Consider the following 27,358-nt stretch of genomic DNA (forward strand, 5'->3'; position numbering starts at 1 on the left):
TAGTCCATAGTCCCCTTTCCTCCATATGCCCGCCCGCCGTCCCCTCTAATAAGGTTCCTCTGTATTGGTAATGGGTCTCTGACCTGGCAAAGAAAAGGACTGGGGGGCGATGTGCGGGGCGGAGCCCAGGTGGGCGGGGTTACGGCTGCGTGCCGGGACCCGCGCAGGAAAGAGAGGAAGGACACATTTTTGGAAAAATGTGATGCTTTTTACAAAGTGCTCCGGTCCCGTCCCACAGGACGGAGAGATGTCCCACAAGTATGGAGGAAAGGGAACTATGGACTAGGAGTAAGGTGGTCACTACGGTGAGTAACCTGGTAAACGCTGTCTACTGTATCCTCATCGTTATGTATGCATCGGTATTGTATGTTCATCGTTGTACTGCTGTATTCTGCCATTGCATATGCACATATCAATGCTCAGAGAGTGTACTTGCCGACTGAGTTTAATCATGTGCACCCCAGCCATTGTTAATTTGCTCATTGTGCGCCTCTCAGCCCATGTTGATAGCCAATGCTCTTAGCCATTGTTGATCCTGCTAATGCTGACTGAGTTTAATCGCATGCACCCTAGCCAATGCTAAATCTGTTCTATGTGTACTCCCTAGCCTATGTGCCTATCCCGATTATCCTGTGCAACTGCAGCCCTACTGCATTTAGTCATTACTTGCTTTACCAATTGATTGCTAGCTAATTGCGACTTGATTACAATATCCTACACATAACTGGCCTGACCTCTGTGTACAACCTAGTTACATATGCAGTATCTGTCAAACCCCGGCCCTCCCGCTGATCGCCACACACCCAACCACCAACTAGGTTGGCCCCTTCACTCGACCTCCACACCCCACCCACCTCCAACAAAATGTTCCTACCAGGTATCTACTCAATACTGTTGAGAACTATTCTCCACCTTATTCATTTTTCATGCCCTCCTAGTTCTACCCTTAGCGCAGCCACCATAGGCACCGTTCCACCCCCCCTCCGCTCCCCCCATAGAGCCTCACGTCACAACCATGCTGCTCCAACTCTCTACCATGCAGCCTCCCTGAAAGAAATACCAGATTACGGTCCAGACTAGCCAAACTATACGAGCATCGAGCCAGGGACTCTATCCAGTCCAAACTGACCAACTGCTCCACTACCATTAGCACTTGCGCCAACCTTACGTTGGAAAGACCCAAGGCCAGCCCACTTAACATTACGACCAAACACAAAACTCACAACACAGCCAACATCCCCACCCCCACTAAGACTACCGCCCCACCCATAATGGGCTCCCTCATTAACGCACGTTCTATAATAGCCCATGCTACGGATATAGCGGACCTCATTCTAGCAGAAGATCTAGATCTTTTAGCCATAACGAGTCCTGGCTCCACGCAGCCGCAGGCCCAGCCGTCTCGCAAGCCATCCCCGATGACTACATCATCCTCCGAGCAGATAGAACAGAATCTATAGGCGGTGGCCTGGCCGTAATTGCCAAAACGCACCTCAACATCAGACCTGACTCCTCTACCCACCTCATGTGAATCACTCGCAGCGAAGCTACCCACTTCCAACTCCCAAACGATATCCATTCACTTACTTTACAGACCTCCCGGACCCTTAGGATCCTTCGAGGAAGACCTCAGCACCATCCTCACCAATAGTCTAAACACCTCCCAAAGCCTCCTCCTAGGGGACTTCAACCTAGGCTTTAAAGACCCCAAAGATCACCAAGCTACCCTCATCAACAATACTCTGTCTGAATTAGGCTTTACCCAAAAAGTATCTGGCCCCACCCATAACAAAGGGAGAACCCTCGACTGGGTAGCAGACTACAACTGCGCAGCCTCGACCACCGATAACTCCCCTCAACCATGGTCTGACCACCATCTCCTCTCCTTTACCCTCGAAGCTTCGAGCCCTATCACCAATGTGCTAGCCTCAGCCATTCCCACGAGGTAAGAAAAATATCACTGTGGAAAAACTGATCCCTCGCATCCTCCCGACGTTTAACCAACTCCCTGCTACCTCCAACACCTACGACCTGGTAGAAGGCTATAACAAAACCATGCGCACAACCTTAGACTCTATTGCACCATTAAAACTAAGAATGTAAACCGAAAAAGCACCTCAACCAATGGTTCTCTAGCTACCTTAAAGCTCTTAGATTAAAAAAAAACGCAAAATGGAACAAACCTGGAGACCATCTCCCACAGACCATAACAAGATATTGCTCAATAAAATAACGTCCAACTACAAAAAAGAAATCGTAGCTGCCAAACAAGTCTTACAACCAGAGAATTGCACAATCCAACTCCAAAGAGTTGTTTATGATCATTAAAGAACTGGAAACACCTGTATTAACTCCAGACACTTGTGTGAAGGACAAACAATGGGGCACTAGTGTCCAAAATGCCCTAAACAATAAAGTCACAGGCCTACAAACTAAAAATAAGAAGGTATCCTAGCTAAACCAACCAACCCCACTAATACTGCCCCGTGCCCCACACCCAAACACCCTCGACCCAACCCCACTCGCTTCAGCTTTTCCAAAGTCTCCACTCTTGAAGTGGAAAAAATAATTCTCAGCCTAAAACATCTAACTGTCAGGGCGACCATTGCCCCCCCCCCCTCCACAAATCATAGAAAATGTGGCAAGAGACCACTCGCCTTTCATTACCAGACTCATTAACGTCTCCTTTTCCTCAGGTACCGTCCCCAGCAACCTTAGAGTCCTGGGTCCTCCCCCCTACTCAAAAAGCCCTCTCTTGACACCTCAATTCCCACCAACTACAGACCTATTACCACCATCCCATTCCTGCTCAAGATATTAGACAAGACAGCCTACCAACAAATTCAAAAATACCTTGAAATAAACCATCTCCTAGGTATTCGGCAATCAGGCTTCAGACCCCAACACGGGACAGAAACGGCCCTTAGCGACCTGAAGGCTCAAATTGATACCCTTAGGGACAATGGGAAAACTGCTTTGTTGCTTCTCCTAGACCTCTCTGCGGCATTTGATCTAGTTGATCACAAAATCTTATGCAATCACTTGGATTCAGCTGCCCACTTCTCCCAAGAAACCATCGGCTGGATCGAGTCATTCCTCAGCAACAGATACATGCGTGTCTTCTCCACCACAGCGGAGGAGTGGAGTCCCCCAAGGTTCATGCGTCTCCCCTACACTGTACGTGTTTCCGAAGCCCCTGTTTGATGATCTAGATGGTCTAGGTATCACCTACACTAATTATGCCGATGGTACCCAGATCCTCATCCCGTTGACGGGGGATTACAACCATGATTTGGCCTTGGTGAACAGGGTGTACCTCATCATCCAGGCATGGATGGCTTCTCACAGTCTATGCCTGAATGATAAGACTGAACTCCTCATCCTTGGTTCCACATCAAACCTAACCAAACTGGACCACAACTACACCAGCTTCATTATAGACGGGAACCCGATCAAGGTAGCCAAGGAAGTGAAAACTTTAGGAATATACATTGACTCCTCCCTCTCCTTCCATAAACAGTAGCTCTATGGCATCCTCCACGGCCTACACATGTAAGCTTATAAGAGACGCCAAACTATTCTTATCCACCCAGAGCTGCATTACGTTAGCCAGAGCCCTTGTACTATCAAAACTGGACTACTGTAACGCCCTCTACGTAGGAGCTAGCAGACAGGTTACTAACAAAATACAAACGCTACAAAACCACGCTCTTAGAGCAGCGCTTAGCATCCCCAAGAGAGAACACATCGCCAACATTAGGAGAACCCATAATTGGCTCAACACTACAGATAAGATCCTGCTCAAAGTAGCTTCACTAACTCACACATGCCTCAAAATGCTGCCCCCCACTACTTAGTCGATAGAATAAGTAAATACACTTCTAATAGACCTACTAGAACTTCCAACGCAAACCTGCTCAGTTTCCAGGTTCAAACGCACCAAAATGGGTGGCAACAGCTTCCAGGTGAAAGCAACCCAACATTGGAACTCCCTACCACCCTCTCTAAGGGCACCCCAAACTTATACACACTAGACGCAACTATATCCATTGGATAAAGAACAATGACTGCTAATACCATCCAACCCACCTCACCGCTGTAAACTATGTAAATATGTATACTTGTAAATTTGCAAACTCTTGCCTTTATTGTGACTGCTTCTACTATCCACTGTAGCGCGCAGGCATCCCAAGGACATTGTGGCGCTGTTACTTGCAGACAACTTAGTTACATTATGCATAAGTTACAGATTGGGTACATAGGCGTAACATATAATATGCATAGGCGTACCCAGGTCAGGTATACATATGGCGGGTGTACATGAGAGACGGTAGAGAATCAAGCAAACAGGGTGGTTTTCAAGGTTTTGCGGAAGGTGGTCCGAGAAGGTTCAGCTCGCAGGGCAGTGGGGAGGGCATTCCAGTGTAGGGCCGCAATGTAGGGGAAGCTGGCACCCCCTGCTCTTGCTTTTTTTTTACCCTGGGTACAGTGAGTAGGTTGGTGTAGGGGGTCCTGGTTGGTCTTGAGGACATGGCTGGGTGGATCCTTTGTGCCAGGTAGGCTGGTGCTGCAGAGTGGATGCATTTGTGGGTGAGGGTCAAGGTTTTGAAGATGATCCTCTTTTATAGGTAGCCAGTGGGAGGCTCTTCTGGCAGTAGATATATGCTCTCTTTTGGAGATGCCTTGTGCTGCGCGGAGGGCGTTGTTTTGAGCGACTTGCAGTATCTGAAGGTTTTTTGTGGAGGTCCCTACGAAGAGGACATTGCAGTAGTCCAGCCGTGATCCCGTGATAGCCCTAAATATGTTTGTGCAGGTGTCGCTGGAGAGGTAGGGTCTAACTGCATTGAGGAGTTTGGCCTGGTAGGCAGCTGAGGAGGCAATGGCGTTCACCTGTCTGGTCATGGACAGATTGGAGTCCAGGTAGACGCCTAGGGTTTTCACTGACTCGGATACTGGAATTATGAAAGTCAATGGTGAAGTGGGAGAACAGCGCGTCAAGTTTTTTTAGGGTGTCGGGGGAGCCTACAAGTAGGAGTTCAGTTTTGTCAGAGTTGAGACAGAGGCTGTTGGCAGCCATCCAGGTTTGGATTCCGTTATAGATGGTGTTGCGGGTCTTGGAGTAAGTCTCATAGTCACCAGTCAGGGTCACGAGGATCTGCGTGTCGTCCACGTAATTAGTGTATGAGATCCTCATGGCGTCAAGGATGAGGAAGAGGGGGCGAGTGAATATATTGTAGAGAGTGGGAGAGAGGCAGGAGCCTTGTGGGACCCCACACAGCATAATGGTTGGGGATGCAGTAGCTAGATCAGAGAAGACCTGCATGGTCCTTCCATGAAGGAAGTGATCCAAACACTAGCATGTGCTGAAAAATTTGCAATGGAGGTTAGGTGGTGGCATAAAACGTCATGATCCATGAGGTCAAACGCAGCAGAGAGATGGAGATGGAGATGGAGGAGGAGGAGCAGGACAGGTTTGACCAGGTCTCTGGCATCATCCATCTGGTTTTTTAAATCCAGTAAGGCGGTCTCGGTTCCGTGTTTTGGGCGGAACCCAGATTGTCTCAGGCCTAGCAGTTGGTTCTCTTCGATGAAGTGTTGGACTTGCAGATAGGCTGCCCTGTCCAGAATTTTAAGGAGGAAAGGGACGGTGGTGATGGGTCTGTAGTTAGGTGAGGTGGGGTCAAGTGTGGGTTTCTTTGAGAGGCCTGACCCATGCTGCTTTGAGGGAGGAGGGTACTTACCTGTAGTGAAGGATGCATTTACAAAGGCTGTGAGAAATGGGGCGAGGGACTCGGCACAGTCTTTGATAATGGTGGCAGGGCAGGGGTCTCCTTTGCAGTTGGAGGGTTTGATGCCTTTCATTATGGTAATGTCTTTCTCCTGGATGGTTTTGAAGAATGTGAGGGGGGGCAGTAGGGAGGGTGGGCAGAGAGTCTGGAGTTCAAGATTTTGGCTTGAAGGAGGTCTAGTTTGTTTCGCATGGCAGTTTGGATGCCGTCGCACCAGGCTTTGTCTTTAGTGAGGTTCTGGGGTGTAGGGGTAGGGGTTTCAAGTTCCCTGAATATGGTAAACATTTCTTTGGTGTTGGAGTTGGCTTCGGTGATTCTGGCTTTGAATGATTTGGATTTTGCTTGAATGATGGCTTTTTTGTATTCCTTTGAGTGGGTTTTGAAGTCAAGTTTGTCTTTGTCCTCTTGGGAGGTTTGCCAGCGCGCAAGGGCAGAGCGTTTGTCCGTCCGGAGTTTGCATAGGTCTGGGGTGAACCAGGTGTTGGTGTGGCTTGTGGGTTTGGACTTCCGAGGTTTGAGAGGAGCAATGGCGTTCATTGCTGCCGATATAGCCTTGTTGGAGTTTTCGCTAGGGTTTCTAGGTCATTGGAGAAAGGACGTCTGAAGGCAGGACCCTGGAAGGAATGTTAGAAGTCTTTCTTTGGTGAGGAGGCGGGTGCTTCTGGTGAGGGCGGGAGGCAGCGGGTGGGGGGGTCGGAGGTGGGGATGTTGAAGGTATGTGGTGGTCAGACCATGGGGTGGGGGAGTTGCCAGTGATTGTTAGGTGGCAGTTGTGCTGAGCAATCCAGTCAAGTGTCCTGCCCAATGAGTGGGTAGGGTCTGTGACAGTTTTGGAGAAACTCAGTTTCAAGGGCTGAGTTGAGTGCTTTGGAAGCGGGGTCCTTGGGGTGATTAAGATCAAGGTTGACATCACTGAGGAGGATTTCTTTGGTAGATTTCTTTAGTTTGTCTGCCAAAAGATGAGTGATGGTGGATTGGAAGTCTCCTATGGGGCCGGGTGGCCGGTAGACCAGATGAAGTGTAATGGTGCAGTGGTGGGAGGTGGAGTGTTTAAGTTGGAGGTAGTCACTGATGTCATTCGTAGTTTCGTCATTTTTTCTGATGTTAATTGAGTCTTTGGCTATGATTGCAATCCACCACCTTTGGTGGGGCGGTCTTGCCTAATGACAGTGTAGCCAGGTGGGAGTGCAAGGGAGAGTGCAGGGCCTGAGGCTTCATGCTGCCACGTTTCAGTGACCATGAGGATGTCTAGGTGGTTTGTGGTGATGAGGTCATGGATATCCAGGGCATTGACGGAACGGGCGTTAATCAGGGCACATTTGAGATGGGGGCAAAGGGGTTGAGGGGGGGGTGGTGTCTGGTGGGGGGGGGGTTGTAGTGTCCGGGCTCACAGGCATGGTAACAGAGGCAAGTACATCAATACATTCAATTGGTGAGGTAGAAGAATTGGCAATAGCGGGGGTCCCATTTTCAGGGGTCCTAGCCATGGTAACAGTGGCAAGTACATCAATACATTCAACTGGTGAGGTAGAAGAATTGGCAATAGTGGGGGTCCCATTTTTTAAAAAAATTATTGTAATGCATTGTAACTTGTAACCAAGCTGTGAATAACCTTGTTGCTCCTGCACCCTCATACCCCCAGGTCTGGTGCGCAATACAAATGAATAAACTAAACTAGATGCGTCGAGGATTGTAATCATTGGTTCACTTGTGTCTCAAACCTAACTGTTAGTAATCCTTTGGTCACTGGTGTCTCAGATCTGTGTTCAACACTTTGCCCATCTGATCTGTCGGGCGTCGACCTCTCTCCCACTGTACGGGACACCCAAATCTGGTGGTGTCTTATCTCAAATTGCATTGATGATTGTTGGCCTCTCTCCCACTATATAGGACGTTCCAATCTAGCAGCGCCCTATTTCAGATTGCATTGTTGATTATAGGCCTCTTCCACTAAACAGGATGCTCATATGTGACTGACTACTCACATATAGAGTATCACTGTGGAGTGAGACCGAGATAATTGGCTGATAATTGTAGAAAACTGTATTAGGTGCTCTCACCTCATAAGATGATACAGTGATTGTTAGTTACGCCCATCAGGGCAACTCTGTAGTTACTAGCTATCATTCCTAACCCCACATAGTCGGCTCGCCCAATGAACCTCGTCCAGGGAGACTCGCATTAAGGACAGCCACCGTTCACACCAAACGATATAACCCTAACTAACTCCCTGACCTTACTCAAGACAGCGACTGAACAAGTTGGTAATACCAACTCACAAGACCACCTACAGACAGAGCTAAACTCATAGCGGACAATTCCTTACACCCAGTATTACATCACACCAAAGCAAAAGCAACTCGGCATCAACAAACAAAATAAAGACCAAAACAACTCTCAACCACAACATGCCACGCAAGGGAAAGAAATAAAGCAGAAGGAACACACACACCCGAACATCAACAAAGACTCACAACAGCAGAACACACTCCCACAGACAAGAACGACAACCGAACCAACGCTAAGAGAAGGGACACATCCCTCACTTAACTCCTTACCTCGCAAACAAAGGGTCACCAGAACGAACCAACCCAACGCTACAGTTAGCCACAGGAGACTACAAAACACAACCACGCAGAAGAACGACGCACATTGCAAAAAATAACAAACAACATCGAGGCATTAACACCGTACATCACCAAAACAAGAGTAACTTCCACTCGACACCCACAATTCTTGGAAGAAGAACTTCTCGACGATGGACACACCTGTACCAACACCTCAACTAGAGATCGATCTGAAGGAAAACCTCAACACCGATCAGAACACTACTACAACAATAAAGCCCAAACCACACCGCTAAAGTCCACTGCAATCTAATAAACGCAAGATCAATGTCAAAACACTCAACAGAGCTCTTTGACCTACTCTGACAACAGCATTGACATCCTATTCATCACAGAAACATGGCTGGACGACAACTACAAAATCACACTCAAACTGCCTCCCAACTAACTTCAAATGCCTTCAAGTAAACGGGAAAAATAAACAAGGGGGAGGCCTCGCAATAGCCTTCAAAGGACACCTGAAAATAAAAACAGATGAACCTCTCAACATCAACTGTGAAACCATGGTCATACACCTATCAGCAACCCCAAAAACCAACATCACATTCATCCTGGTTTACAGACCACTGACATATACAATGCAACATTCGTCGACAACTTCATAGAAGCCATCACCAACGTAGTCATCAAGCGCGAACATCTAATCATCCTGGGGGACTTCAACATCTGGTTTGAAGAAAGTCACACCAACTCCCAAAACTCATTGATTGGACAATTTACATACATGAAACTATGACAGCTGGTCAAAGGAGCAACACATTCGGCAGGACACACCGTTGACGAAATCTTCACCAAGGAAAAACTCATCAACACGGCACCACCGATACAAATACTGTGGAGCGACCATCTCATCATCCCATTCGTGATCAGACTAGTGTTAGGCTAAGTTTGTATGCAGTACCCTTGGGGACCGCTACACACAACTAGGACTACAGATGTAAGCAAAACACACCTTTTGGTATAAGTCTGTACTACAGTTTTGGTAGCGTTGGTGAGCAGCCAGGCTTATCTCAAGAGGGGAATGTGAGCTGTAATGATGTTAGACAGGTCTACAACCTTGAGTATTCAAATACTCTTATACTCAAGGTTTCTTGGTAAAACACTTATTAATTTATTTCACAGTCCGTTATAAAACATTCACTAGAAGGAGGCAATATATTGCATTTACACTGGACGGTTCTGAGGCATTTAAACTACTTTGACGGAGGAGCAAAATGGCATTTTAGAGTACTTTGAAGAGGAGTAAAAAGGCATAGGTTAACAAAAAGCTTAGCTATTCTTAGACAGTGCAAATACCTAGTTCACCAGAGGAGTCAATTCAATGCAATAGGTTAGGCCATAGTCAATGGGCTAAAGTCTTGTATAGGATAAAGCATTTCTGGTAGTTAAACGGAAAAGTCTTTGTTAAAGTTCTCAGAAGTAGTTCACAAAAGGAAGATTAATATGTTGGGTCACAAGCTGACAAGGCTTGCAAGTTGCCAAAGTTTCAAGCACTTTCGCAGTGAGAGGTAAGGTCTCTCGGTCGGGTTTTCACAGTACCTTACAATGAAGAAAAAGATGCAGCTGAAGACTTCTGTTCCTGCCAGTTGCTGCACATCTCGCGGTTCCTGAGCCTGTCGTGGGAACAAGAGTGAGGGCAAAGCTTCAATTTCGGTTGCTGTAGTAAAGCACACAAACTAGTGTCCCTCTCCCTGGTTATTCTTTCCTGCAGCACTCTGATGAAAATACAACCAGCTCCTAGAATGGTATCCAGTTGGCTTAGCGTCAAGTTGATTAGTCCCACCAGCTCAAAGGGAGAAGTCGTCCTTGTGGGGGCTTCTGTGTCGAGATGAACTTGTCAATTCGGACCTGCAGCAGGGCTTCACCGGGCACACCAACAGTCCAGGAGTTGCAGCAGCTGTCCTCTTCAAGCTGGTCTTCAGTTCTTTCGTTCCAGTGGTCGACTCTGCCTTCCAAGCCAAGAGACTCGCCTTTTATTCAGATCTCTTCCATTCATTCCAGCCTAGCTGTCACTCACCCAGCTGGGTGGCTGTCCTTGCCGAACAGTCAGCCAGCCAATCACACCATAGTGCATTTGGGTCTCCTAGGAGACTAAGCACAGGGAGTTTCGGGCAGCTCCCTCACTTCCTGCCCACCCCAGACACTCTGGCGCCAGAGGCGGTCTTCAGTCCTGAAGCCCGTCAATGGCGCCGGAACAAAGGGACCAAACCTGGTTTGGTGCGCAGAGACAAGGACTTTTCCAAAAAGAAATGGCAAAAAAAGAAGACTGGGACCTGTTTAAATAAATGGGGCTCAGACGCCATCTTGAAAAACATGCCTCCCGTGATTTAACGCCAACGGTGTTCGCGGTCGGGAAAAATCATGGTAGTTCGTTGTAAAACCACTGCCACCACCCATTTCGAGAGGAAAGGGTAGCATTTGAGTGCTTCATGAGTTTCTAGACACATGGGATACTAGGTAACCCCTCCAGCACTCAAGATAGTGTGCTGGGTCTATGAATTTGAAAAGACCACGTCAATGTCACTTTACTTTCTTTGGGGAATAGTATTTTATCCTAGCAAAGGTATTAAAACCTTGGGACAGCCTCGAAGGCTTCCCTGTGTCACTGCACTGAAGGTCCGGTGTGACACAAATTAAAAGATGATGCCTATGGAGTTGTCTAAAACTCCATAACCAAATGAAACCAAGAGTAAAACACATCTAAATACATGAGAGTGGGGGAAAGAAATGCTCACACTCTCCAGGTAAAATAATCAAGTCCTCAAAATCCAGCAAAGTTACTGGGGGTCTCTAAGGTGAAGGGAATTAGCACATTTGAGAATTCTCACTAACTACCAACTACACCCTATCCCCCTCCCCCCAAGTTCACCACCAGAAAAAGAAACTGGAAAAGCGTCTAAACAACTAACTTATTCGAACAGCTGGAGATTACCAAACCCTCAACTATAGAACTAGAGCTGGCTGACCTAGACGGGAAGGCGGAGCTATTACACAAATGGATTGCTGATACAATTGATAAGATCACCCCGGGAAAACCATTCACCCCATCAAAAAAGAGCAATGGCAAAATGGTTCACCCCACTAGTAAACACCATGAAATGGGACAACAAGAAGATGGAACTGGAATGGAAGAAAGAATACAACCCAGACAAAAAAAGGCCACCAACACACAAAAAGAAATGTGCAACATCTTTAAAGAAATGAGAAACCCACCAGGCTGCAACACTCCAACACCCTCAGAGAAACTTTGCAACGACCTGGCAGACCACTTCAAGAACAAAGTCAACAACGTCTGACAAATCATACAAAACAGACCAACCAACCACATAATTAATTCAACCAACCAGACCGAACACAGAGCCACAGCACAAACTACAAACCTTTCCGGAAATATCAGCAGAGGCATTTGTCTTATTGGTAAGACACAGCAAGAAAGCAGGATCACCCATGGATCCCTGCCCCCTAACATCTACAAATCAATTCTCACACAAGGAACGCCATCAGAATATTACCAACACCTCCTAAATCTCTCACTAGAAACAGGAACTGTACGAAGAGCCTGCAAATCTGCATACATCAAACCGCTTTTAAAAAACACAAGTGGTGCCGTAGAAGACCTCCCAACTACAGGCCGATCTCAAACATTCCCTACCCAGCAAACCACCTTGAAACCTACGTATACAAACTAACCCAAGAACACGTAGAAAAACACCCTGCTAGACCAAGCACAAGTATGTTTAAGACCTGCAAGAGGAACAGAAACAACACTATCAATCTGGGATGACCTAAAAACCAACGCGAACTCCGACACAACCTCCGCCCTGATTCTGCTCGACCTCTCCACAGCCTTCGACACAGTTAGCCATGACACCCTAATCAAAAGACTAGAAGACATAGGCATAACGGACATGGCACTACTCTGGATATTAAATCATTCCTAGCAGACAGAACGGAAACCATATGGATAAAACCCTTCAAATCCACCCCACTAGTCAACGACTGTGGTACCACAAGGGCCCTCACTCTCACCACCATACTTCAACATCTACCAGAATCTTCAAAAAATACAACATTACATGCTACAGCTACGCAGATAACACTCAAATCATCTACAAAATCGAAGACACTCAACTCGATAACTCAACTCTAATCAAGTGTCTAAAAAGTCTTTAACTGGATGAATGCCAACGACTCAAAAATCAACCCATGAAAGACAGAAATCATGATTATATCCAAAAACCAAGAGAACAAAACCTACATTCCACGGCCAATGGAAATGGGAACCGCACCAACACCATTAAGGTAGTAAAAAATCGGAGTCCTGATGGACAACACCCTAACCGTAGAACCACAAATTAATGCAATCCTCAAGAAATGCTCATCCTCCTCCACACGGTAAGATGAATCCTCTCCTTCACCCACAAAACACTCACAATCCTTGCCATCATTATGTCAAGAATCAACTAATCAAACGGCCTCAATCTCGGGTTACCAGAATACCTCCTGAAGAAACTACAATGGATCCAAAATACAGCAGCCAGACTGCTCATCAAACTATCCAGAAGCAACCACATCACTCCAGCCCTTAAAAACACTGCATCACCTTCTAACCAATGTGCATAACACACAGGGCAATCAGCAGACAAGGAGCTGAATTCCTACAAAAGAAAATAATCTGCAAGCCAACAAGACTCCTCAGATCAAGCAACGAAATTCACCTGCAAAAAAAACATACCTTAAGAAAAAACTTGGGTGTTCCTCCTCCCACTTAACCGCAAAAACCTGGAACAACATCCCGAAAGAAATGAGAAACACCAAAGACCACCTACAATTCAGAAAATTACTAAAAACCTGGCTCCTCAACACCACATATTCAAACTGAAAAACCGAGACAACCGAATGCGAAACACAAAGAAAGGATGACTAAATTTGGGATGACACTGACAACACCCAGAACCAACCAGAAGAAACTCTTACTACAACAAGAGATGATGCTAAGTTGAATAGGACACAAGCAATACCCATGAGGACAGAAATCAGCATCCCTAGCCAAATCCAGCCAACAACCTCACCCGCCCCATAATTGCTACCAGATATCATACTTGAGCTAAAGACTTGGTTGAGACTCTCCCGGGGGGGCATCCACCCAAGAACAGGTCAATGGGTTGTGTGAATGTGGGCACTTGCCAAACTTAAATTTATGGACATAGGCATTGACCATATGGAGTTGTGAAAGAAGGCAGGTGCCGCCCCTGGACGTAATTGCAAGTGTTGGCATGTGCCACGTTTTGAAGGGGCTGGGAACGATAGCCTGCATAAACTAAATAAGATGATGAATGCCGACCACCCGCCACATATGGATGGAGGTGCATTGGCACCGACTGGATTGGGAATGCTCTCTGGGCCAGATTTGAAGGGACACACAAACGCCTGCCTGCCCTGCATACAGATGGGTGTCACGTAGGTGGCTGAGTCCGAACTTGGTAAGGTTATGAATATGAATGGATGCCATGTGTGAAAGGGACTGTGCGTATCGGACGGCCCAGATCAGGACAGACGCATAAATGCTCTCGGACCCCTCGTGGAGAGAATGCAGAAATTTAGAACCTCTGGTCCAGACAGCAATGCCAATTAATCAATCCACTAACAATTTCACCCCTCTGCATACACCTCAACTAAACACAACCACAAGTTTACAACACTACAATGCACACAAACTTCACTACACTGCAACAACAAAACAAACCACACACAGACTCGTACAACCGCACACAAGGATTACTGACCGTAAAACACCCCAAGCACAGCCAACGGACCCACTGGGCCGAGGCCGCCAACAGCAAGCACATCACTAGTCTCTTGCACCCCTCCAGCTTACTCCCATTACCTCCACACCCTGCCCCCCTTTCCTCCCCACTTTCTTTCAGGGCCGTCAGGGGATCACTCTGGGGGTGATAGTGCGCAGTACAAATATCCTTTAACATTATGTAAGGCAAATTACATTTTTATGTTAATTGTCCCTGGGCAGGACAAAGACAGATATGCAGGGATACTTCTCCTCTATGAAAGGGACAGTGAGCTAAAGACTTGGTTGAGACTCTCCCGGGGGGCATCCACCCAAGAACAGGTCAATGGGCTGTGTTTGTGCTGGTAGAGGGACTCCCAGAACCCTCCTTGTTTTATTTAACATTTTTATGCATCTGTGTTTTGATGCTTCATTTCACTCCTTTTCGCTTTGGGAGTGCAGCCTTCAATTATGTCATTCAGGGCTATTGCTCCCCAAGACTTTACTCAATTGACATTGGCTGTCTTGGCTGTCTTGGCTGAATGAAGACTCTACCCTCTGACTTTCTTTTGATCTGTCCCTCCAAAAAGTCATACTTTCTTTACTTGTATAGCTGGGAAAGGGTTAATCTACATTGCATTGGGGTTCAAAAGTGCTTACCTGTGAGACTTGTTAACCAGTGTTTCCATCCCTAACTTTTCCTTTTGACACCCAACTCAGTATTGCTCTAAATGTACCAATGATATATCAATGTCCAGTGTCCTAGTTAAGTCACCTCAGGGTGTAGTATGTGTGTGTGTGTGTGTGTGTGTGTGTGTGTGTGTGTGTGTGTGTGTGTGCCATCCCAAAAGGGTATCGATTGATTAATTGGAAATACTGAGTGTGTATCATTGAAGTGTATTTAAGTGTTAAATATTTGCTCCCTTCTAAGGCTTATTCAAACTGACTGTTAAATGAATAAATAATTGTTTGATCAAACCTTAAGTATAAGTGTTATTTGGATACTTATCACTGTGAAAGTCTGTTGCAACCCTACAGCTCAAACTGACCCCTCTTGAGATGAGCCTGGCTGCTCCGTCACTCTACCAACTTGTGTAGCAAAACGGAGATACCCCTTCTTCGGCACACCTTCACTATCCTTTGCCCTCACTCTCTGGCCGGCCTCCCTTGGTTGTTCGTGTGGCTGAGCAGCTAGGCATATCTCAAGAGGGGTCAATGTGAGCTGTAGGGGAGTTACAGAGATTCACAGTGACGCGTATCCGAATAAACACTTGCATTAAAGGTTTCTTGATTAATAATCGTTTAATTTGTCAGTTTGAATACACACTCTTAGTTTCTCTAAATTAGCAAGTACCAATTTGGGATGGTACACACTTCCTACACCCTCTGGTGACCTAAATAGCTAGGACACTGTGGACATTAATATATCACTGGTACATTTAGAGTAATACTGAAGTTGGTGTCAAAGGAAAGAGGTTTCAGAATAAGACAAGAGATAGCACAAATATTCTGAAGTACTTTTAAACTCCCCCCCCCAATGCAAAGTAAGTTCGTCTGTGTAAAGGGCGATCTACAGATGCTGTTTGCTGCTGTTTACGGCTGGTGATGCGGTTAGCACAATAACTTTTTCTTTCTACAACACTGTATAGTATGGATCTAATTGCGAGATAGAGATAATGGACTCCACTAAACCCCGCACTAGATTACAGGAAAAATTGGAAGAGACATTAGCTAATGCGCCAAAAAAACCCATAATCTACCGATCCAGCTGCAAGCCCCAGTCAAAATCAATTTAGCACTCTCGTTAATACAATAAACAAGACTGACCAACCGCCTCTTGCTGAGATAAAGACAGAAGGTATATTAATCACGGCCCTTATACACAACTCAACAGGAAAGGATGAACAATCTGATCTAAAACCTGCAACGAAGCAAGACAAAAATAAAACTAAGCAGACCACTCTAGCAATTCAAAACAGCGTGCCTCCTTCACACACTGTGACATCCACACAAGCTGCAAAAAATTGTTCAAAGACATACCCGGATTTACCCTGTACCCCCACTTTACAGCAAAGAGCGCGAAATGCAAAACAACAATGGCAAACGTCTTATTACCTGCTAGACTCTCCACAACAAACGAAACACAAACAACTGGAAAACCGTGTGGCCCGCCTATCTCTTGACATCACGGAAATGGATGCAATTATGGACTCACAGGAACAAAGAAAATAAATTTTCGGAGGCCCAAAGATCAACAAAACAATGGCAACAAACGGCACATCCACACCAATCGACAATACAATCAAATCCATGCACATTAAACCCCCCCCCCCACCCCCCTGACCCCCCTCCCATGCCTCTGCATCAAAATCCTCACCAATGGACAATACTCGACCTGCAATAGATGAGATTACAACGAACCTTCCCACTGAGACTCCAGAAAGAATTCCAACCACAATGCTAGATCTCCAAAACATGCTAGTGGCTGTACTCTCATTAGCCATGGTACCCTTCCTTAAGATCCAAGAAGCAATGGTAGATTCTACAAAAGATCAAGCGACCCTATTGGCTATGATCTTAACAAAACAAATCAATATTGAAGCCTTCATAGGTACGATACAAGAACGTCTCAACTTTGAGGCAGAAGCTTCCAGGACCTGGCAAAGCCGACTGGCAGAAATCGCAAAAATTGACCGGGTTGATAAACAAAACCTTAGATACCCTGACAGCGATCACAAAGAAAATGTTGGATGACAAATCATAAAAACATCTTGGCACAGACAACAAGCCAGATCACTTCTTAACACAACCCCAAAGTGATAAACCAGAAAAGGCTACATCTGATGTCAAAATCAAAATAAACCAAACTACTCAATAAGAAATCCAAGTAGACTCTGTAAAACCACCTATAAGTATGGCAAATACTGAACCCTCATCATGCACCCCTTTTTGACATCTTTGACCTAACCAAACGAGGCCTTCTAGGAAACCAACCAATGTCATAGGAAAAAACTGCAAAAAAACACCAGACAGGCTCCCAAGAGTTCCTAAGAAAACTCCAGGCGGTCGAAAAACAACACCTATAATATCAATTCAAAAAAATCCTGCAAATATGAAGGAAAAACTTGACTTGACATGAGGAAAGCCTCTAGGACACCAAGATCAGATCCAAAGAAGTAACGGCTGGCTAGGAACAAACATCGATGCAAAGAGGACGAACCACTTGATGCACTACTAGCTGTCATTGATCAAGACGCAGTAATCGATTTGACGAGGAACTGTCCTGACAATCCTATAGTGCCTAGTACTCCTATCGAACTGGATGACTCCTCTCTGACTGATCCTCAAGATGAGTTACTAATAGTCCTAGATGAATGTTCTGAGAACTCAACTGCAAATTCGATCTCAATTAACACATCCACCAATATCTCCTTCACATATTCTACAGTATCGAATGAGGAAAGTTGGACTTTAGTTGAAACTGAAAACTCCTATAAAAGCGAGGAAACTACTACGGGACAAGGTGATTGCACACCCATTCGACCAATCTTTGTGGATCCGAGGAAAGTAAATAATATCTTCCGGCTATCATTGTCTGCAACCAACCTAAATCCTACTGAATCATTAATTCTGAACAGATCACACATTTTACGTCTATTCAGTTATTCCACAATTGACCCAAATCGCCTCGAGAGACGTCGATGTCCTACACTTTCCGAATAAAAACCAGATGGACCGAGTCCACATTAACTTCTACAATCAAAAGACGATGATGCATGTCCTGTCAACAAATAATCACTTAATGAAACTGGGATTTACAACCGAAGTACTTGTAACCAAATCTATGGCCTTAAAAAAAACTAAAAATAACTATGCACCAAGAGTATTCGAATCAAAATGAACAGAAGATTATCGGGGGAAAAAAAAAATTATGCAGTTAACATCTTACAATGACCTGCGGGACAAAGATACGCAATTAAGTTATCATCCGATCCGCATAGCAGACCAAATGCATCTCGACATGTCTTACAATGCTCAAATTAAACAAAAACTAACACAACGAGCCGACACTCAAAACTCAAGAATTAAGACCTACCTATAACAACCAAAAACTAAAGAAACAAAGATAGAAGAGAACACTATGCTCCTGGAATACCAGAGGTTCAAACCATCTCTTCAAAGAAGGATCTTTAAATCACAAAAATGCAACTATAATCTGCCTTCAAGAAACTTGGCTGTCTGAAGAGGTAATATGTGCAGGTTTTTCGACCTTCATGAATTCAGCAATTACCTCACATCAAGGTAGACCGTCATCAGGCATGCTGATTATGACCAAAATAAATCCATCTTGGTCAATCGTATCAAAGCAAAATCTACACTCCTGGGCTCAATACATTATCATCTGTATCCAAACCCCAAAAAAGGAATCCAGCTATCTACAGTCTTCAATATTTATTGGAACGCAACATCAATGAATGAGAACATATTCCTCGATTCAATTTTTGATGAATTCGACACAATTGCCAGTTTATTTAACTCTACAGAATTTATAATTGCTGGTGATTTCAATATCCATCTGTATAGCCCAGAAGATTTGAGATTAAATTCCTCCAATCTAGCCTCAAAAGCAAAAAAATGGTCCAAAGAAACTTGTATTAGAAACCTAACACTGACTGAGCAACCACAAAATGATCAAGATAAACCTCCTCCAACATGGACCCATGAAAAATCCAACTAAATTATAGACTATCTTCATCTCAGAAATGATACTAAAAAACTTAACAGCAACTGCAAATCATCCACAAATAAATAGTGATTATCACCAAATTCTAATAACATGGACTGCTGCACAAACTCAAATCCACGATTAAATCTCCCAGAAACCCTGGAACTAAACAATGGTTTAAACAAGCTTTGAATAAACCAACATCAAATGGCTGATCTGCTGACCAATTTTTAGTCTTAAATTTACCAGACCACTCAAAACTCAACTATAAGTGGATCCTGCACAAATATCAGCAACCCAAATAAACTCGTGGAAACCACCAAAGCAAACACAAACCTCAGTTTAACCACAACATTAAATCAACGAAAAAGAACTTGTATAAAAAGAATTCGACAACTCAAAAAACAGAAAATAATAAGCTTGCTGTAGAAATAAAAAAAGAAAAACAAATATTCCAACTTCATAAAATCACATAAAGCTATAATGCGACAATCGGATGCAGAAGCGATTCTTGTGGCTTTAAAACAGAAAAACACCAGACAGCTGTGGTCGCTTCTAAAAGAAAAATCGAATGGATAAACCATGATACAAGAGGTAGAAGCTGAAGAATGGTCACATTTGAAAAACCTCTACAAAGCGAAAACTGACATTTCACCAGCAGAAAGATTGAATAACCAACATGCCTGGGACCTACAATGGGATAGAGATGAGATCAGAAACTATCAGATCCTTAAATCCATCGCGAGCACCTGGCCCTGATGGGCTTTCCCACGCCCATTTAAAATCTGCCCCTGAAGAATGGGCTATCTTTTTTTCAAAACTGCTTATCCTGATAGAGAAAACTAAACAAATTTCTCGCAGCTGGACCCTTGCGATATTGATGCCGATCTATAAAGCTGGTGACAGGAAAATGCCAACATACTATAGACCCATAGCCCTTCTTGCTCCATTGGGAAAACTCCTTGCGGGATTTCTAATGAAAAAATCAATTCATTGGCAGCAGAAAACGGTTTTCAAGAGAAGAGGCAGACTGGTTTGGCTAATAAAATCTGCACAAATGCCAATCTGCTACTGCTGAACATGATTAAATATGAAGTGACAAAGAAACATCAAGTTTACGCTGTGTTATATAGAACAAAAAACAGCATTTGATTCGGTGAATAGAGAAAAACTATGGTTGAAGCTAACATCATGGGGTTGCCCCCCAGCCATTCTCAATCCAATTAAACAGCTCTACTCTAATACATCGATCAGAATAAGATTGACAAAAGACGGTGCAGTAACAGATGAAATTACCACCTGGAACGGCCTGAAACAAGGGTGCCCCCTTGCTGCTTGTCTATACAATTTATACACTTTTGGCTTTGTACAAGCGATTCATGATCCACTCTCGAATCCACCGAAGATCAATAACGAACCGCTAAAGACCTTAATGTACGCAGACGACATAATTGTCATGGACTTAACGCAATCAGGTCTACAAAAAATGTTAAATAAAGTGGGCTCCTTCATGAAAAGAACGACCTACAAATTAATATTCCTAAAACCAAGCTAATGAGATTAACATCTTTACATAGCACCAGACGACAAAATGTGAAACTACAATTAGAAGATAAGGAGATTGAAGAAACCAAAACACTCAAATATCTTGGCGCCTTGATAAATTCGTCACCAGTTGAGCAAAAATGGAAAGACCACATTGAGAGAAACAAGATCCCTAGCTCGATTGGGGCGCTACTTTCATTGCAAATTTGGAACTTTTTCAATAAAATCAACAATCCTATTGTATAGACAAAGTGGTCCCCATCTTAACTTACTCTGGAGAAACAATTAACCAAGACACAATGAAATGGCAACAATATGAGGCCATATTCTGGAGAAAAACTCTTGCTTTACCTAACTCATTTCCAATCCCAAGAATTTGTTTTGAATCTATAATTACCTGGAAAAAATGGATCGCTACAGAAAAATAATTTGTCAGGACAAAATTCCATCTTTAGAAATACTCAAGGAAAAAAAAGAACCCTGTATGTGTAACAGCTCTTCAATACTGGACCATTGAGATAAAAAAAGAAAATGAAGGCTGAAGACATTAGTGAAGACATGCTAATAAACAGACCACAATATGCTAAAAGAAGAGTTCAACAAAATGATTGGATCAAAACAATAGAGGAGCAATCAAAATATAAACGAGCGATGAACTATTCAATAGAATCAAGAGCTCTTAACGGATTACCACCTTATTTAGCATACTTTCCAGAACAATAAATACGAGATCTATTGCTGGTTTTGTTAGATTGACGATACTAGAGAGCCTCTCTTCCATGTAATCATGGATTGCCATGCTCTGACGGATGAAAGAAACTTGTTCAAGGACTTCTTTAAAATTTCCCAGAAACAGATGAATACACAAGATGATGGGCCCATCTCTTAAAAGGACACGATGAGAACGTAATTCTAACAGTAATTAAATTTTGGACTGTGATCCTGAACAGCACGTTTTGAGAATCAGAGACATAAATGTCAATTTTTTTTTTCTTCTTTTTCTATTCTGTAAATGATATAATGAAAAGTTTGTATTACCAAACAAAACATTTATAATAAAAAAAATGTAAAAAAGTAAGTTCACCCTTTCCTGGAAGGAAGGTAAAAACGCACACAGGAGCGAAGAGTCATTCAGGGAGCCAGGCAAGCCAATGTCAATTGGGCAAAAGTCTAGGTGAGCTGAAGCACTTCCTGCAGGTAATTAAAAGTATTGCACAATGTTATTGAAGTCTTTGTGAAATAAGTAGAATCAAGTAGGGCCACAAGCTGGGAGGCTTGTGAGTTGTAAAAGATGCAACCAGCTCTACAGAAGCAACCAAGACCAGTCTCAACTGATAACGTAAGGCTATGTTAGGGAGAATTCTCTGTCAAGGCTAATTTCCCAAACCTAGTGAGTCCCCCAGCAGCTTTGCTGGATTTTTGGGGTTTATTTTTTTCTCCTGCTAAGAGTGGGACTCTTTTAATCCCACTCTTAGACATGATTTGAGGTGTTCCTTTGTCTTTCCATGTGTTTTTGATGTGGGTTACACAGCACCCTCCATGCCGTAACCCAGGGGTGTTGTAGCGACCCCCCCAACATAGACTCCATACCCTGGGACTGACTGTCTCCCAGGGCATGTAAAGTCACCATTGGCTTTACTAGTCCCAAATTATGAACAGAAACCAGTACAAACCATCATATTGTGGACGTACTGGTCGGGGCGATTCGATTGCCCCGGGGTCTGTTGTTCGAGGGGGCACGTCTCCGTCCTCCCTGATCAAGTTTTGGCTGGTGGCAGTGGATACTACTTTTTATATTCGACCGCGAATATATCTCTATGGGATTTTCCCATTGTTCGAGGCTACCAACTTTAATTATTTAAGTCCTATAGCCTTGAACATACCGCCGGTTTATTTAATATTAATTCACCGGTTGGTATTTTTTGCCAGAACTCTATTCTAAAATGGCGTTGGTGTTCTCTTCTGCGACTCCAACCCAAGCCCTTTTTTCCACTTTTTGGCGGGCTTCTCCACAGAAGCCTCCAAAAGTGGTGCCACTCTGTCTGGGTACCACAGTGGGTGTGTGAGGGGGTTTAGGCACCCTGGACTGAGTTGCCATGGCAACTCAAGTCGCACTCTTGTGTGATTGGCCCAAGTGGTGAGCCGGCCGGCTCACCACTTAGCATGCTTGACAGCTAGGCTGAATGGGGGTTTGCTGCATAAAAGCAGGGCTTTGGGGACTGGAACTTCAGAAGTCGCCACAGGACCTAAGATTCCGAAGAGGGGGAAGCTGAGCCGACCTGCAATGACGACACCACCGGTGGAGCCCTGCTGAACCGTCTCACCACTTTTTTTCCTACGACAGAGGAGATCTCCAGTCCGGAGAGTCTTCTTCCTTTGACTGGTGGGGATCACCAGTTTTGCCTTCTTTTCACCTTCCTGGAGCATCTCGTGGCCGCCTTGCCCGTGCCAAGCACCCCGGCTACCGGAATACCACGGCTTACCACTACCGTGACGAGAAGGGTAGTACCTTTTTAATCGAAGAACTCCGTGGCTGGTTTCTTCCCTGACAGTGCAACGACCTTCATCTTTCCTCCAAGGCGAGACCTCCTCTTCCTCTGGACGAAACACCGACTTGCACCCGCTGCCAGGAACAACTGCCCCCGCTGGAGCTTCCTTCACACTTAAGGTACTGTGTCCCTCCTGGCTTCCCTTGCGACAGATCGTTCGGGGTGACAGTAAAGCCTCTAACCTGGGCTGGCCTGGGACAACTAAGCTAACTTTTCCTGACTTTAATTTCATCCTTTGTGTGCGAACAATCTACAAGACTCTTTGGGCATAATCCCACTGTGTGAACCTGGACCCCTTCTGCTTGCTCTCTCCAAGAGTGAGCCTTGCAATTGACTTCCTTGCTCTCCAGTAGAACTCTGACTATCCTGCCTTACTGTGGTTCTTTAAAAAGTATTGAAATTTGTGTGCTTCCATAACTCTTCCTTTTCCCCTCCCTTTTTAATAACTTATTAGAGTGCCATCTTATGTTAAGCGCTCACCTCTGTGTGAAAATAAGTGGTGTTTCTCATTAGACTTGTCTAATAAGTAATTAGGGTTGTATATATAATAGTGACTGTGTGCTGAATTTACGTATCTCTTTGTGCTAGTGTAATTTACAAGTGTCTTTAAAATAAATAATTATATTCTTTTACACCAAAGCTCTGGTCATTGTTTGCTTATGCTACTGTATCACTGTACCTATTGTTTATACTCTATATACTGTCTAACTCTTCTTGAGGGAAGTCTGACTGCTCAGCCACAGCTACCAAGTGAATCTGTGTGGTACAGACTCCTACCAAGTGGGTTTACTGCCAAACACCTGTAGTCGTAAGTCTTTTGCAGTGGTCCCTAAGGTTTCTGCTTAACATGCTATAAGACAAGAGGTAAGTTCTCTTAGGCATACAGTACCTTTGGTTAGAAGAAATGGTTCCCGTTGGCTTCTGTTCCTATGTGGCTCTGCAGAACCTTTTGTTCCTGGGCCTCAGTCATGGGGACAAGCATGAGGGTGTGTAGGGACTCCTGCAACGGGCAAACTTCAATTCAGTGGCACTTCAGCGTTTCAGCTCCTTGCGTCTGACAGTAAATTGGAACACTGCGGTTCTCGGATACCACTTCAGACTTTCCTTGCTGCTGGTGTCCAGCACTCTGTGGTGGCTCAGGCTTGGTCAGTCATGCATCAAGGAAGTCCGGAGGATCTTCCTAGCTCTCGTGTCTGACTTAAGTGATGCACTCTATTTGGTGTTACTCTCCCCGGCACTTTGGTTCCAGCAGCAGCAGTGGAAGTACAGCCAGCTTCGAAAGGATTTCCAAACAAGTTTACTTTGGAGTTGATTGGTCCCACCAACTCAAGGGGAGAAGTCGTCCTTGCAGGGCTTCTCTAGTTGAGGCGAATTCAGAGCTTCAGCACAGCAGCAGGGCTTCACTAGGCAAACCATCGGTCCAGGAGTTGCAGCAGGCATCTCTTCAAAGTTCTTCAGATTCCTTCGGACAACCAGACGGCCAGTCACCTTTTGTGTGCTTTGCTGTAACCAAGGGGGTTAAGCACAGGGAGTTTCGGGCACCTCCCTCACTTCCTGACATACTGGAGCCAGAGTTGGGCTTCATTCGTGAATCCCGCCGGAGACACAAACTAACAAAGGGACCAAACCGAGTTTGGCGCCAGAGTAAATCTTTAGAAGGACCGTTCCAACAAGAAATAGCGAATAAAGACGACCAGGGCCATTTGGACAGAATGGGCACCCATGGATGCTTTACTGCAGCTACGAATGCAGCCTGCGGTAAAAAACTCCCAATGGTTTTTAAAAGTAAACCACTGCCACCAGCCATTAATTGTAGAAAGGGTAACATAAAAATGTTACATGCAAAACTAGACAAAGGGGATACTAAGTAACCCCTACAGCACCCTATTGTAAGATAGTGTGTGCTGGGTCTAGAAAGTTACAAATGTAAGTAGTCAATTTCACTTTACTGTTCTTGGTAACAGTAGTTTATCCAAGAGAAGGCATTTTAACCTTTGGGAAGCTGAAATACTTCCCTGTGGCACTGCACTGAAGGTGCTATGTGTCACAATGTAAAAATATGATGCCTATGGAGTTTCAGACTTCATAACCAAAAGAAACTGAGTTTAAATCGCAGAAAACTACATGTGAGTGGGAAAAAGCTTTTTCTTTCTCTTTCTCTTTCTTTCTTTTTTCTTTCTCTTTCTTTCTCTTTCTTTCTCTTTCTTTCTCTCTCTCCAGGCAGGTTAAAAATCAATAAGTCCCAGAGTCCAGCAAAGTGCTGGGGTTCTCTAAGGTAGAGAGGAATTAGACACATTTCTGAGTTTTCTCCCCAACGCACTTGGCTACTTCCTGTGGCCAGTGTCTCAACATGGCCATTCTGTACGTTTTGTGCTTGTTCTTTAGCCCATTTTGTTGGTTGACCTTCTTCCTGCCTTCTCGGGTAAGAAAAATATTTTTATGTTCCTGCATTAGCACTAATTTCTGAGGGCTAGTGCAGGGCATGTGTGCTGGAAGCCAGGAAAATACACAAATCTCCTTAAATACAACCCCCCCCCCCTCCTTTTTAGTCCATTGTATACCTTAGCTGTGCCCACACACACTGCACTTAGACACGAGTGGCTACCAGGTTCTTGGTCACCCTTGCATAACTTTAATGGCTGAAATGCACACACGCATAAAAGCACCTCCCAAATTCTCTCATTTTGCACTCCAGTCCCTCTGAGGGTAATCAACCAAAAGTGCGTTGGAACCATAATTATGTTGAAATGTGCTAGAACAAAGACTGAATGAATTAATGAATATGTCCACATTCCCGTGTCAAGACATGCTGTTTTGTGTAACTTTTTTTGTTTTCTCCCTCACTTTTTCGGATCTAGCTAGGTCTATCTCCCACCACCTGTCTGTCCTACATTGTCATTTACTCTTTCACGGTTCTCACTTCCTCGCTGTCTATTCTCTTTTAAAATGTACACCAGCAATTACATAAATATGTACATTAAAAAATATGTACTGTTGTAATCCTTGTGTTCACTGTTGTCCATACTTTGTTATTTCTTCAATACAGATGTTTCAACAAATTGTCTCTCTTGCACTCTGGTGCTGTACTTTGAATATTTATTTGTATCCCACATGTGTATTTTCTTTTTCAGAAACGCTGGGTTGCAATCCTCTCTCACGACTACCCGACATTGGCCTTTCATGCAAGTCTCACCAATCCCTTTGGCAAAGGAGCATTCATCCAGCTTCTACGACAGTTTGGAAAGGTAGGCTGCAGCCCTTTCGCTGCCCCTTAATCTTTTACTCTGACATTTTCACTGGTTTAGGTCCATAGCAATAGTGAATGGCTGGAGGGAGTGGGGTGTATGTCAGTGACAACCTCTCATGCTCCAGCAGACTTAAGTTATCAATGGCACAATGGGGCTTGTATTTTCTTGTCTTGCCATTCCTTTTAAGATGGATGTTATGAGTTCAAACCTGACTTTTTTTTTAACCTAATCTGTGATCATTTTTTGATGGTGCTGTTTCTTGATTTTCTTAATATGCTTGGTCTGTTGGTGCTCTTTGTGCATACATTGATGGTTGTATTTACCTTTCCAAGGATCATCACTTCACTTTAAACCAAGGTGAAATGATGCTACCCCTTGTATTGGCATGAAGAAAAATGGTTTCCAAATGCTTGTTAGGAAGTGAGTTTTCCATGAAACCAATAAATCGGAACACAACTAAATAGTAACAACACGATGGATTAGATTTTAGTATAAATCAATATTGAAATGAATTTGAATTGTACACTAAATTTCACTCTTCTTAGTCTAACCTCGTGCCGAATTTTTGTGATGTAACAAAGTTCCTCTTTAAGACTGCTTTGTAGACCATGGTGTATGCTTCTTAGAGTTGGGACATTACTAACTTCACCAGTTTAGCATTTCTGAATAGACTGCAGTGCAGCAGAATAGAGGTTCAACTTAACCCACCTGCACTGTTGGTCATATTTGGAAAAGCATCTTTTATAACCGATGCTTCAGGCTAGTTTTATGTTTGGGGATGAGGATATAAGGATATGTTCAAGTGGATTTGGCAGTGGTGTCAAAACTGTATAGACTTCCAATGCAATTGTAAATGGCAGCTCCTCTGGCCCTCCCCTTTTTAAGAAGGGCATAATGAAGATCACAAGTGCAGTACCTGAGTTATTCAGTAGCAAGGGAGTTAAGTTGGAAAGCAACACATGATATTTATAACCCACCTGTACACAAGTGTTCCTAGGCGCGACAAGATAAGGTGGGGAGACATAGGGGGACGAGACACCATCTTACTAGGCCTTGTTTCATTCAGATCATGCAAGTGCCAGGGTGAGG

At 44.4% G+C, this 27,358-nt stretch overlaps 1 protein-coding gene across 1 annotated transcript in view; it reads left to right on the forward strand.

Annotated features, from left to right (window-relative positions):
* The window catches only part of GNL2 (G protein nucleolar 2), a 448,358-nt gene that overhangs the window by 221,618 nt on the left and 199,382 nt on the right, over positions 1-27,358 (forward strand). The window contains exon 8 of the mRNA XM_069622651.1: positions 26,153-26,266. Coding sequence (XP_069478752.1) covers positions 26,153-26,266 — 114 coding nt within the window. The remainder of the gene's footprint in view (positions 1-26,152; positions 26,267-27,358) is intronic.

The sequence above is a fragment of the Ambystoma mexicanum genome, chromosome 11, assembly GCF_040938575.1.
Source record: "Ambystoma mexicanum isolate Mex_15411 chromosome 11, UKY_AmexF1_1, whole genome shotgun sequence".
Classification (NCBI taxonomy): domain Eukaryota; kingdom Metazoa; phylum Chordata; class Amphibia; order Caudata; family Ambystomatidae; genus Ambystoma; species Ambystoma mexicanum.